The sequence below is a fragment of the Pseudorca crassidens genome, chromosome 16 (assembly GCF_039906515.1).
Source record: "Pseudorca crassidens isolate mPseCra1 chromosome 16, mPseCra1.hap1, whole genome shotgun sequence".
Lineage (NCBI taxonomy): Eukaryota > Metazoa > Chordata > Mammalia > Artiodactyla > Delphinidae > Pseudorca > Pseudorca crassidens.
In genome coordinates, this window is record NC_090311.1 from 80500613 (window position 1) to 80513907 (window position 13295).

General features: G+C 40.4%; 1 protein-coding gene and 1 long non-coding RNA gene across 6 annotated transcripts in view; both read left to right on the forward strand.

Moving 5' to 3' along the window:
• The window catches only part of LOC137209416 (uncharacterized), a 426966-nt gene that overhangs the window by 232403 nt on the left and 181268 nt on the right, over positions 1-13295 (forward strand). The window lies entirely within an intron of this gene.
• PCNX2 (pecanex 2) overlaps positions 1-13295 on the forward strand; it is a 274115-nt gene that overhangs the window by 80706 nt on the left and 180114 nt on the right. For all 5 annotated transcript variants that reach the window (XR_010936051.1, XM_067711081.1, XM_067711082.1 and 2 more), the window contains 2 exons: positions 2394-2504; positions 3764-3855. Coding sequence is in view for 4 of the 5 variants with exons in the window: in XM_067711081.1 (XP_067567182.1) it covers positions 2394-2504; positions 3764-3855 (203 nt within the window). In the remaining variant the exon portion in view is untranslated. The remainder of the gene's footprint in view (positions 1-2393; positions 2505-3763; positions 3856-13295) is intronic.

The window sequence follows — 13295 nt, forward strand, 5'->3', positions numbered from 1 at the left end:
ACTTTTTGATTTTTTACTTATGGAAAAAAGGACAAAATCATTTCGGCAACTTCAAGTGGAATTTTCTAGCCGTCCTCCTGATGCTTCTTCATTCACGTGCGCTGCACCCCGACATTCACGCGGCCTCCACCTTCTTCTAATTCCACCTGCGCAGCTCTGACTCTAAAGACGAGGGGTTTCCTCTGTACTTCATCCTGGGGAAGACCTAGACCCTGGGCTCCCCGTCAACTGCTGTCCGTCCTGTGCTGTGTCGTCTAGCTCCTGCTCTGCAGGCACAACCAGAGAGTCTTCAGTTAGGACTTCCTCATGTCTCGTACCATTTTATTTCCCCCCAGCATCATCCGTCGTGTTCCAGTTCTTTGCACCTTATTAGTTTGGGTTTTATTGCCTAATGTATTTCTTATAGAGAATACTTCTTTACCCACGTTTTGCTGCAGTTTCCACTATTTGTCTACCATTGTTACATTATTTCACACCCATACTTTTCTCTGTAGTTCTTCGTTTTTGGTAGTTTTCATTGCACACGACACTTGAGAATGTGGACTAACGCCCGTGACGAATGCAGCGTACCATCGAATCTTCATTGCTGGGTTTTGAGTCCCAAACTTAAGAAGAGAACTAGTCAGTTTGCTTAAAATCATATGAATTAAAATGTTCATGCTCAAAACTGTATGTCCTGCTATTAAGTGTCTGTTTATTTCTTATATCTTTCCTTTCATATAAAAACTGAAAAAAGAAATTGTCATATAGTTATGACTAGCAGATCCGTATTTGTGTCTTATTGCTGACTTTGTTTTTTTTTAAACTTTAGTGAAGTACAGTTGATTTACAATGTTAATTTCTTCTGTACAGCAAAGTGACTCAGTTAAACATATATATATCAGTATATTCTTTTTCTATTCTTTTCCATTATGGTTTATCACAGGATACTGAGTACAGTTCCCTGTGCTCTACAGTAGGACCTTGTTGTTTATCCGTCCTATATGTAATAGTTTGCATCTGCTAATCCCAAACTCCCATTCCTTCCCCCGACCCCCCCTTGTTATTGCCGGCTTTGATTGAGAAACGTATTACTCACAGCTGCTTTGGGTTTTCACCATATAGTTAAAATCTTGCCACAGACAACATTACAACAAAATCACCATGTGTGTCAAAATATGGCTCCAATCCCAAACAAAGGCCCGTTTATCATAGCCATGTTCATTACATAAAATTTTATTTCCACACATTGTTGGAACAGTTTCTCGGTATTGTTGTAGTTGGGTTTGCCCCATTTTACTGTAGTGGGGTTAACCCACGATTAGCCAGAGAACGGGACACATAAAAACTCTCATCCCTGCAATTTCACTGTGGAAAGTTTGCGTTTCCAGTTTTTCAGAAATAGCTGAAACGCGGTCCCCATCCTCCCTACCTGCCCTTTTCACTGCAGTTTATACATGGGGTTTGGACATAGTTCCATGTTTAGGCGTCTTAGATTTCAAATCAAATTTCCTTAGTTTTATTAGGGTTTACCCGTATCAAACTTCATTGACTTTCCGCCCAATAAACTGAGACGGGAAGGTAGACAGATGTACCGTGGTACCACTAATGGGAGTTTCTGTGTCTCTCTGAGACCCAACTCAAATAGGATCGAGAAGGAGAAGGATGGGGAAATCGCTGTAAAGTGCAGCTGAACGACGCGCTGTCCCCCTGAACAAATGATCTCTGTGAGACACTGAGCTACAGCATATGGCTGTTTCATCCTATTGCGCTGTTACGGTTTGGGGAGCTGCCAGTTCTCTCGCCAGGCAGGGTCCCTTTCACCTCCCAGGCGACGTGCGCCACCTGAGGAGCAGGCCCTTCCGTGTCGCACCGTCATGGCTGTGGGGTTTCTTAGCTCATCACCACTCTCCCTTGCTGCTCTGTGGGTCTGAGGTTCTGACTGAAACCTGAGTCGCCATCGGGTATTTAGAACAGAACACACACAGCAACTCAAGCCCTGGAGGTGATAGAAGCACAAAGCAAGGAGCCTTGCAGGAAGAGCCCCTCTAACAACTGTGCTTGGGTCTTGCATGATCATGTGATTTTCCTGGTCCTCTCTTCCCATCTCATTTCCCCTGAGTCCAAGTCTGTCGTTGCAAGCTGAAGGCGGATCTGCTCTCTGCCCACCATCCCCATGTGTCTGCTCAGCCCCAGGCCCGCCTCTTCCTCAAAAGCAGCGCCTTTATTATTTCCACGGGCCTGTGCGGCTCAACCTCCAGCCTCCTCCAGCGGGTAGGGGAGAGGAGGCCGTATTGCCTCCAGGACCTGGGCGGGGTGGGCTGGGCTGAAAGGGGGAGGGAGGTGGGACTGCAGCGGGAACCTCGGCCACCTTTCCCGCACGCTTACCATCAATTTTGTCTGTTCACTTCCAGTATTTCTATATTGCTTCCCTGCAATCTCCCTCCTTGGGCTCTTCCCGCAGATCAACACTTTCTGCATCTATCTTCTGGAGCAAATTGACATGCTGTTTTTTGGAGGTTCTGGTAAGTCTTGTTCATTCTGTTCGTCCTGTAAAAAAGTCTGAAGTTCAGATAAGGGCTAGGTAGCCTCAGGCATGGAATGAGGTCTGGACAGTTAGGTTGTTCTGAGCCTTTGTAGGACCTCAGCTCTGGTCCGTCAGGTTGATGGTGGGCCCTTCTAGATTCCTTCATCCAAACTGAAAGTGGTCCACCCAGCTTGACACAAGCGGAAAACAGGGAAGCGTAGAATTCCATGAGCTTTGCACTAGGTGTAAGGCTCTTCTAAGTGTTCTTTGGAAAAGCCGTATGTGTGACTGTGTGTGAATGTGGGTGAGTGGAGGTGAGTGTGTGCGCCGTGTGTGTATTTGAGCATGTACACGTCTGAGTTAGTCTGGGAGCGTGTGCGTGTGACATTGTGAGTGTGTGTGGCGTGCGGGCCTGTACAGACAGGCGACCTGTGTCCTTCCATTTGGTGTGTGCTTTAGCTTCCAACCAAGGTGGGTAAAGCTTCATCTAATGCTTACTTGGAGACTTTAATCGGATTGCTTACCTTTAAAGGTTACTCTTCTCTAAATGGAGACTAACGTGCTGATCTCATAGTGTTGCTGTAAGGATTCCATGAAATCTGTACATAGAGCGCAAGACCGTAGAGGCCAATTAATTACTGCTGCCACCTCCTTGTACCCACACAGACACACAGATACACACTCACACACACAGGAGTGCTTTCTTGTTCTTTTTATCTATCTATCTATCATCCATCTCCCTCTGTCCTTATCTCCGTCTCCATCTCCATCCCCATCTCCGTCTCCATCCCCATCTCCGTCTCCATCCCCATCTCTATCTCCATCCCCATCTCCATCCCCATCTCCATCTCTCTCCTTTCTTCGGGTGAAATTGCCATCCCTGAGCATTCCGGGGCCAGCAGCTTCCAACTGTAAGCAACAAGGTCTCCCCACCTCCACACTGACTGGTTCACACAGCCTTCCAAGAATGTTATCAAAAGTTCTTTCTATCTGTGGTCCTCCTGAGTTGTTAGGTAACGGTCAGTGTCTTTCTTGTACTAAGAGTCGCTCAGGGCTTTTTGACTGCCCCGTAGATTGATTTTTTGCCCCTTTCACAGGCATTTTGCATTTGAAAGCTACAAACTTCATTTCTTCTTCTTTTTTTTTTTAATTTTTACTGGAGTATAGTTGATTTACGTACAAACTTCATGTCTTACAACATTTACTGACCGTGAGACTTGCCAGGCTAGAAGGGAACTCTTGACGTTTGTGTTCCAGCTGTTTCGGGGATGCTGTCGGCCGTTTACAGCGTGGCCCGGAGTGCTTCCGCTGCAGCTGTGCTGCACGTGTTCTGCTTCAGCGCCGTGAAGGTAGGTGTGAGGCCCAGGGCCTTCTTCTCACATCCACTGAATTAACTGTATTTTAAGTAAACAAATGTCTCTTCCAATTTCAAGAGAAATGGGATCTGAGCACATTAGCAATAACAGGGCCTGGCGGATGAAGCCTCAGTGGTTTAGAAGATGCATTAAGATACCCAATTTGCCACGGAGCACAAAGCCCACCTGGTCTGACCCCCTGCCCCCTCCAGGTGTCTGCCTGGCTTGGTCAGTTACTGACACTGGGCGGGGCTTCTGCTTAACATGGTAAAGGGATACAGTTGCATCAAGCTTTATGGACAGAGAACGGGAATGGCTATGACAGTAAAAAAATTTTAGAATCCAGGAAACAGATGGACCATAGATTTATCCAGATGGAGAAAGTTAAAACCCAGGCTGGCAGCAAGGGAAACATACGATGATGAAAAAACAAGATAAACTTTAACTTTAGGAAAACAGCAAGAGGTATCAGAAAAGCAAATGGTACATGCGTAGCTCAGCTGTGAATATTTTGTATCTATGGCGATCTGAATAAGAGTTATAACTGTAATGGCAGAATGGGGGAGATGAATGTGTGTGTGTGTGTGTGTGTGTGTGTGTGTGTGTGTGCGTGCGCGCGCGCGCATGCATGTGCCCCTCTTGGGGAGGTCTTTTTTTTTTTTAACATCTTTATTGGAGTATAATTGCTTTACAATGTTGTGTTAGTTTCTGCTGTATAACAAAGTGAATCAGCCATATGTATACGTATAGCCCCATATCCCCTCCCTCTTGCGTCTCCCTCCCTCCCTCCCTATCCCACCCCTCTACGTGGTCACAAAGCACCAGCTGATCTCCTGTGCTATGCGGCTGCTTCCCACTAGCTATCTGCTTTACATTTGGTAGTGTATATATGTCCATGCCTCTCTCTCACTTCGTCCCAGCTTACCATTCCCCCTCCCCATGTCCTCAAGTCCATTCTCTACATCTGTGTCTTTATTCCTGTCCTTCCTCTTGGGGAGGTCTTTTATTTCTTTTTTTTAAGGTTTTTAAATTACCATTTATTTCTTAAAAGTTAACATGTGCGTAATAGGAAAACAAAGAACACAAGAAGCAAAAAACAAAGTCATCCATCATCAGAAGTCTTGGGGAGGTCTTAATCTTGTCTTCCACATTAGAAAGTCAGCAAATAATATCTGAAGTTGAAAAAAAATCAAGAAATAACAAAACAAGCATGTTATCTGGAAATATGGAAGTAAATAGACGATGAAACAGGTGAAAGTCCCTGCCTTTGGGAAGCAGGAGTTGGAGCAAGGAGATGGATGGTGTGGGCAGGGGACCACTGCTGTTCATCTAGGCATGTAGAACTGCAGAAGGGCTATGAAGTCTGAAATCAATAGCACATATAACGTGTTAAGGGGCATCTTCAATCAGTAAAAAGGTAATTAATTTATAGTATACATATTTCTTGACTTTATGGACACCCTGCCTTGAATGTGTTACACCACAAGTACCTCTTTGATAAAATAAAAATTAAATGTAAAATAGTAAATAATATATGTTCCAAAGGGTTTTAAATATATATTATATGACATTTACTAATTAACTTTTTTAAAGATTAGCTTAAAATCATATTAAACTCATCAGTGTCAGTGGCAGAAAGATAATTGTTTATTCCCCTTTGTGGAAGAGAGGAATTCAATAACATTATCTTCTGCTGTATCACATTTGAATTTCTCTGGGGTAATCAATGGCATAATTCCCTCCCTCACTCCTTCCATCCTTTTCATGTGGCTGTTCTTTTCTTACATTAAAAAAAGAGAGAGGGGAAGGATCTTTTTTCTAGTACACAATGGTAATGTACATGCTTGTGGTGGCTCTGTTTGTTACCACATTTATACTGTCATGTAGAACAACAATTATATAATTAAGCAGTGTTTCTGGGTTCTTTCTTTTGAACTACATTCCTTTATTCTGTCCCAAGACCCCAGGGATTTCATTCAGGAAACTCCTTAGGTGTTTTCTGAAAACCTCTTTCCACTGCCCTTTGTTAAAGGACACATGACTGCCTATAAAATTCGGGGGCACAAACTTTTCCCTTACAGGACCCTTTATAATTTGCTCTGTTGTGTTCCAGTCTCTTTTTGTTTATATATTTATTTTTTATTAACTGTTTGAAAGTCTGGTTCATTGAGATATAATTTGTATGCTGCAAAATTCAAGTTTTTAATATATATAATTTGGTAAGTTTTGATACATGTAGAGAGTCACGGAACCAATGCCACAATCAAGTTATAGAATATTACCAACTCAAAGGTCCTATTGTATCCCTTTGTGGTCTGTCTCTTCTCCCTATGTCAACCTTTGACCACCAATTATATGATTTTTATGCTTATAACTTTAAAAAATCAACTTTATACAATAAAATGCACTGGTTTTAAATGTACAATTAGATGAGTTTTGATGAATGTGTCACCATCACAGTCATGATGTAGAACAATTCTACCACCACCAAGTTTTTCTTCATTCCCCTCCCCAGACGCAGGTTCCTGCAGCCACTGATCTGCTCTCTGTCATTGTAGTTCGTTTTTTCTAGAACTTCACATAAATGGAATTATGCAATATGTAGCTTTTGAAGTACTTCTTTCAATTAGTGCAGTGCTTCTGAGATCCAACAATGTGTCAGTAGTTGTTTTTTTTTTTTTATTGCTGAGTAGCATTTCTGTGGTTATTTCCAGTTACTGAAAATTATGAATTATATATATATATATATATATATGCATATAACTTTATAATAACTGCCAAACTGTTGTCCAAAGTGTCAGTACTGGTTTCCATTCCCCTTATAATCTTTGAGATTTCCAAGTGTTCCAAATTCTTTCTAGCACTTAATGTTGTCAGTTTTTAAAAGTAGTAACCATTCCAGCGTGTGCTAGTATCTAACTGTGGTTTTAATTCGTATTTCTCTAATAACGATTATTGTCGAGTCTGTTTTCATATGCTTGCTTGCCATTTGTGAAAGATCATTGGTGAAAAATCTGTTAAAATCTTTTACTCATTTTAAAATTGCATCGTATGCTCTTATTATTAAGATAGGAGTTTTTTACATATTCTGCATATAAGTTCTCGATCAAATATATATTGCTCATATATTTTTTTCCAGTTCGTGGCTTGTATTTCCATTTCATTAACATTATTTTTCAAAGAACAGAAGTTTTAAATTATAGTGAAGTTAAATTTATAAGTTATTTATTTTATGGTTTGTACTTTTTATGTTCTATCTAAAAATATTTACTAACGCAAGGTTACAAATTTTTTTTCCTAAAAGTTTTGTAGCCGTAGCTCTTACATTTAGATCTATGATCCGTTTTGAGTTGACTCGTGTGTATGAGATGAGGTAAAGATTGAGGTTCACTAGCACAGCTGTTGAAAAGTCTAACCTTTCCCCATTGAATTACCTTGGAAACGTTGTAAAAGATCGGTTACTGGCTACTGGTTTATGGTCCAGCAGGTAAGGAGTTGGGGAGTTATTACACCATCCTAAGAATAAGTGAAAAGCTGAACAAACTGAAAAAAACAGAAAGCTCTTCTTAGATCCATCAGAGAAGAGAGGCAGCAGGGCAAATTCCTGCTTCCAAAACTGGAGAGACAGACAGGTGAATACAGAGGAACAGGAACCCAGGAGCAGAAACCTCTATGGGAACCAGTACCAGGGGTAGGAAAACCTGAACAGCGATTGACAAATTGCTGGAGGCTCAGTGTAGACAAGTCTGAGGGTTAATAACTCCAGGTGAATCCAGTCATCAGGGAGCCCCACACTTTTGTGAGTTTCACCCCCACTAGCTCAACCAGGTTGTCAACAGTGAATATTGGAGGAAAACCCCTTCCTGCCTTCCGCAGGTAGAGGGGAGACTAACCATTTTGAAATATACCAGAGCATTCTGTTCTTCTTAACTAAGCCTGCCTCAAGATTTTACTGGAGCCTAAACTATTGGGATTTTTTTCGGAGCCTAACTTACCTGGAGGAGGGGAAATACCAAAGTCCAGTTTGGCCACAGCCTTCCATGTGAGGGAAGGGAAATACCCAACTCCAGCCTAGTCCTTTCAAGCCATTCTGTTCCACCTAAGGTGAGGGTGGGACTCAGAACACTTGTGAAGTTCACAGTCCAGAGACACAGGGTCACCCAAAGACAGAGAACTAATCCCAGGACTGTAGAATACCTCTCCCCTCACACGCTAATACCGCATGACTAAAGGTCTGTTTACCATAGTTCCTTTTACCTGTTACATCATGTCTGGCTACCAAGGAAAAAATTACAAGGCATACTAAGAAGCAAAAAACACAGTTTGAAGAGAAATAACAAGCATCAGAACCAGACCTAGATATGGCAGGATGTTGGAATTATCAGACTGGGAATTCAAAACAGCTGTGATTAGCATGCTAAGGGCTCTAATGGATAAAGTGTTCAGCAGGCAAGAGCAGATGTTCAATGCAAGTAGAGAGGTCGAAATTCCAAGAAAGAATCGAGAAGAAATGCTGGCGATCAAAAACACTCTAACAGAAATGAAGAGTGCCCTCGAAGGGCTTATAAGTAGGCTGTACATGGCTGAGAAAAGAATTTCTGAGCTTAAGGATAGGTCGATAGAAACTTCCAAAATGGAAAATCAGAGAGAAAAACGACTGAAAAAACCCCCAGAATATCCAAGAACTGTGGGACAACTATAAAATGTATAACATGTGTAGTGGGAATACCAGAGGAGAAGAAAGAATGGTACAGAATATGACTGAGAATTTCCCCAAATTAATATCAGACACCAAATCACATATCCAGGAATCTCAGAGAACACCAAGCATGATAAATGCCAAAAAACTACACCCATGCATATTATATTCCTGTTGCTAAAAATCAAAGATAAAGAAAAAAATCTTGAAAGATACCAGAGGATAAGAACACCTTGCCTACAGAGGAGGAAGGTAAGAATTGCATCTGACTTCTCCTCAGGAGCTGCTATAGACTGAACTGTGTCTCCCCAAAATTCCTGTTGAAAACCCTAACCTCCAATGTGATGATATTTGAAGATGGGGCCTTTGGGAAATAGGTTTAGATGAGGTCATGAGGGTGGGGTCCTCATGATGGGATTAGTGCCCTTATAAGAAGAGAAGAGACACCAGAAGTCTCTCTGCCATGTGAAGAGAGAGGAAATGCAGCCGTCTGCAAGCCAGGGAACCTTCACTAGCACCTGGCCATGCTGGCAACATAATCTCTGACTTGCAGCCTTCAGAACTGTGCAAAATAAATGTTGTTTAAGCCGCCCGGTCTATTTATTGTACTTTTTTATGGTAACCTGAACTGAGTAAGACAGAAACAATGCAAGCAAGACAAGAGTGGAATAAAATAAGTTGTTGAAAGTAACACGCACACACACACACACACACACACACACACACACACACACATACACACACACATCTAGAATTCTGTACCTTGCAAAATTATCTTTCAAAAGTGAAAGATAAGTGTAGACTTTCTTGGACAAATAAAAATTGAGGAATTTTCTTGTGACTAGACCTGCCTGGGGAGAAAATATTTGCAAAAGACATATCTGATAAAGTACTGTTATCCAAAAAATATACAAAAAACTTTAAAAACTCAACAATAAGAAGAACTTAATTAAAAGTGGACAAAAACCTGAATAGGCACCTCACCAATGAAGATGTGCAGATGGCAAATAGGCATATGAAAATATGCTCAACATCATATGCCATTAGGGAACTGCAAATTAAAATGACAATAAGATACTAATACACACCTATTAGAATGGCCAAAGTTCAGAACCCTGACAACAACAAATGCTGACAGGCATGTGGAGCAACAGGAACTCTCACGTTGCTGGTGGGGATGCAAAGTGATACAGCCATTTTGGAAAACAGTTTGACAATTTCTTACAAAGTAAACATACTCTTACCATACAATCCAGCAGTTGTGCTCCTTGACCCTCTTTGAAAACTTAGGTTCACACAAAAACCTGCACACAAATGTTTATAGCGGCTTTATTTAATAATTGCCAAAAACTTGAGAACAATCAAGATGTCCTATAGCAGGTGAACAGATAAATAAACTGTGGGGCATTCAGACAATGGAATACTATTCAACATGCCCCCCTCAGACACACATCCCCAAATAAGGTATCACGCCATGAAAAGACTTGGAGGAGTCTCAAATGCATATTTCTAAGTTAAAGAAGCTAATATAAAAAGGCTGCATATTGTAAGATTCCAGCTATATGACATTCTAGAAAAGATAAAACTTTTCTGCATCTACTGAGAAGATCATACCGATCTTTTTTTAGTCTGTTGACAGGGTGAATTACATTGGTTCACTTTTAAGTGTTGAATCAATGTTGCACTTGAAAGATGAACCCCAGCTGGTCATGATGTATTATCTTTTTTATAGATTGCTCAATTTTGTTTACTAATATTTTGTTGAGGAATACTGTGTCTATGATCATGAGGTTTCTAGTTCTCTGGTTTCCTTTTCTAGTAATGCTTTGTCTTATTTTGTTATAAGGTAATGGGCTCATAAAATGTGATGGAAGGTATTTCCTTCTAAATTCTAAAAGAGTTTGTATAAAATCGGTATTATATATTTTATAAGTGTTTGATAGAATTCATAAGTGAAGCCATCTGGGCCTGGAATTTTCTTCAGGGGAAGGTTTTAAACTATGAATTCAATAAATATCAAGTTATTCAGATTATCTAATATTGAAATAGTTATTTCCTTCATGGAATTTGTCTATTTTCTCTACATTTTCTAATTATTGGCATATATATTATACTTTCAAGGTCCACAGTGTTTGTAGTGATGTCTCCTCTTTGATTGCTAACATTGGTAATTTGTACCCTCTCTTTTTTTTCGTGATCAGTTTGGCTAGGGGCTTATTAATCTTTTTGAACTTTTTATATAATAAGATTTGAGTTTATTGTTTTTATTTTTTATTTCCATTGATTTCTGCTCTTTATTATTTCCTTCTTCTTGTTCACTTTTGTTATAATTAGTTCTTTTTGTCCTGATTTTTTTAAGAAGGAACATACATTATTTTATACTCTCATTAAACAATCAATTATCTTATAAAGGCATTAAAAATATAAGGAGAAAAGTATCTGTTTTATTTACCTCGCCATTAATGTACATTGCTTTGTGTAGACCCATCTTTCCATTTGGTATCATACTCCTGTCTGAAGAACTTTCTTTAACAAAACTTGTCGTGCAGGTCTACTGGTAGTGAATTCTTGCAGCTTTTGCCTGAAAAATTCCTCATTTTTGCCTTCATTTTTGAAGGTATGTTCACTGGTGTAGAATTCTGGGTGGACAGCTTTGTTTTTTTCCCTTTCAATACTGTAGATATGTTGGCACATTTTCCTGGATTGTATAATTTCTGATCAAGATCTGCTGTTATTCTAATATTTGTTCCTCTGTCAGTAATGTACTTTTTTCTTTGGCTACCTTCCAGATTTTTCTCTTCATCTTTTGTTTTCAGCAATCTGAAAGTGATGTGACTAAGTGTGTGGTGTTTATTTTTATTTTACTTAAAGTTCTCTGAGCTGTCTGTGAACTTTTTTCAATTGATAGTTCCAAATCCTCAGCCATTATCTCTTCAAATATGTGTTCTGCCTTGGCCTGTTTTTCTTTTCTACTTGGGCGTTCAATTATATGCATATGTTAGACTGTTTTAATAGTGTTCCATGTCTTTCGGATACTATGTTCTTTTTTTTTTTTTTTGCGGTACGCGGGACTCTCACTGCTGTGGCCTCTCCCGTTGTGGAGCACAGGCTCTGGACACACGGGCTCAGTGGCCATGGCTCACGGGCCCAGCCGCTCCGCGGCATGTGGGATCTTCCCAGACCGGGGCACGAACCCGTGTCCCCTGCATCGGCAGGCGGACTCTCAACCACTGCACCACCAGGGAAGCCCTCTCCCTCTTATTTTTTGATTAATGATATTATTGATTTTGTTTACATGGTCTGTTTTAAATTTTTTTATAATCTTTTTTTTGTTGTGTATGTTTGCCGTTCACGTCTCTCATTCCTGTTTTCATGGTCTACTTCTCTTTATATTGTTCCTTCGTGTTCTCGTATGGTATCTAGAGTTTCTTATTTCAACAAGAACAAGAAGAAAAACAACAACAAATATTTGTTGGGAAATTATGATGTACCAGGAACCTTCCATTTCATAACAGCCTACTGAAACTGAATAGTGAGTCACAGCTGCCCCAAACACACAGGTCTCATCATACCCTATCATCTCTTCTACCTGACCCATGATTACATGTGTTTATATCACCTGTCTGTGCAGGTAGACATTTGAATTGTGCCCCCTGTCTGGGAGTCAAGCAGAAATTGAGCTGACTTCTGTCAGAAAAATTTAAGGCTCCCTGATCACATCTTTCTAGAGGTACCTCAGGTTTAAAATACAGGAAGAGAAGAAAGTGAAACAAAGAGTGTTTCAGCAACATACCACCAGTTCAGATATATCTTTCCCCTGGAAAAATATGTTATTCATGGGCTTTTAGGTGGTTCTATCAGGAATCTTCATCCCAGGGATACGAATGAGATACCTGGGACAGTGCTTGTCTTTACTTCGTCCTCTTTGCTCCAACATCCCGACCCTTGAACTGACCAGATAAAACCTGTTGCCTCCAATACAGCCGAGGGGTCCAAACGCTGCCATCCACAGATGTCTGAGTCCAGGCATGATGTTGTCTGCCAACCCCCTGGCCTGCCTTAACTCCAGCCCTTCCACCTCTGATTTAGTTGATGTCAGCAGGGATTTAGTGAGATCCTGTCCTGCTTACTTCCTCAATACACTTCTCTCTCTCTCTGAAATAGAGAGTGGGAATTTCAGTCATGTATCAGATGTCAAAATCTTCTTTCAGCCTAGTCTCGTCTGTAAGATAAGATCCAGCATAAATTCCTCAAAGCCTATGGCTTACGCACAAGTACTTTCTCTAGTTCCCAGTATAGATTGATGCTTTTTTCTTTTTGAATATTTATTGGACATTTAATGGGAGGAGGAAAGCTAGTTTTCTGTGTTCTTTTTTTTTAAAAAAAATTTTATTGGAGTATAGTTGATTTACAATGTTGTGTTAGTTTCTGCTGCACAGCAAAGTGAATCAGTTATACATATACATATATCCACTCTTTTTAAGATGCTTTTCCCATATAGGTCATTACAAAGTACTTAGAAGAATTCCCTGTGCTATATAGTAAGTCCTTATTCATTATCTGTTATATATATAGTAAGTGTTCCCTGTATTCTTCATGCCATTTTGACCAGGACCCAATACTTCATCCTTTTTTGCAACCTTGAGCAGCAAATGGTATCTGATGGAAATATTCTTTTCTTTGGTTAATGGAAATGGGAACATGCAAGCTCTCTGTAACTGAAGCAGGAGCTGAA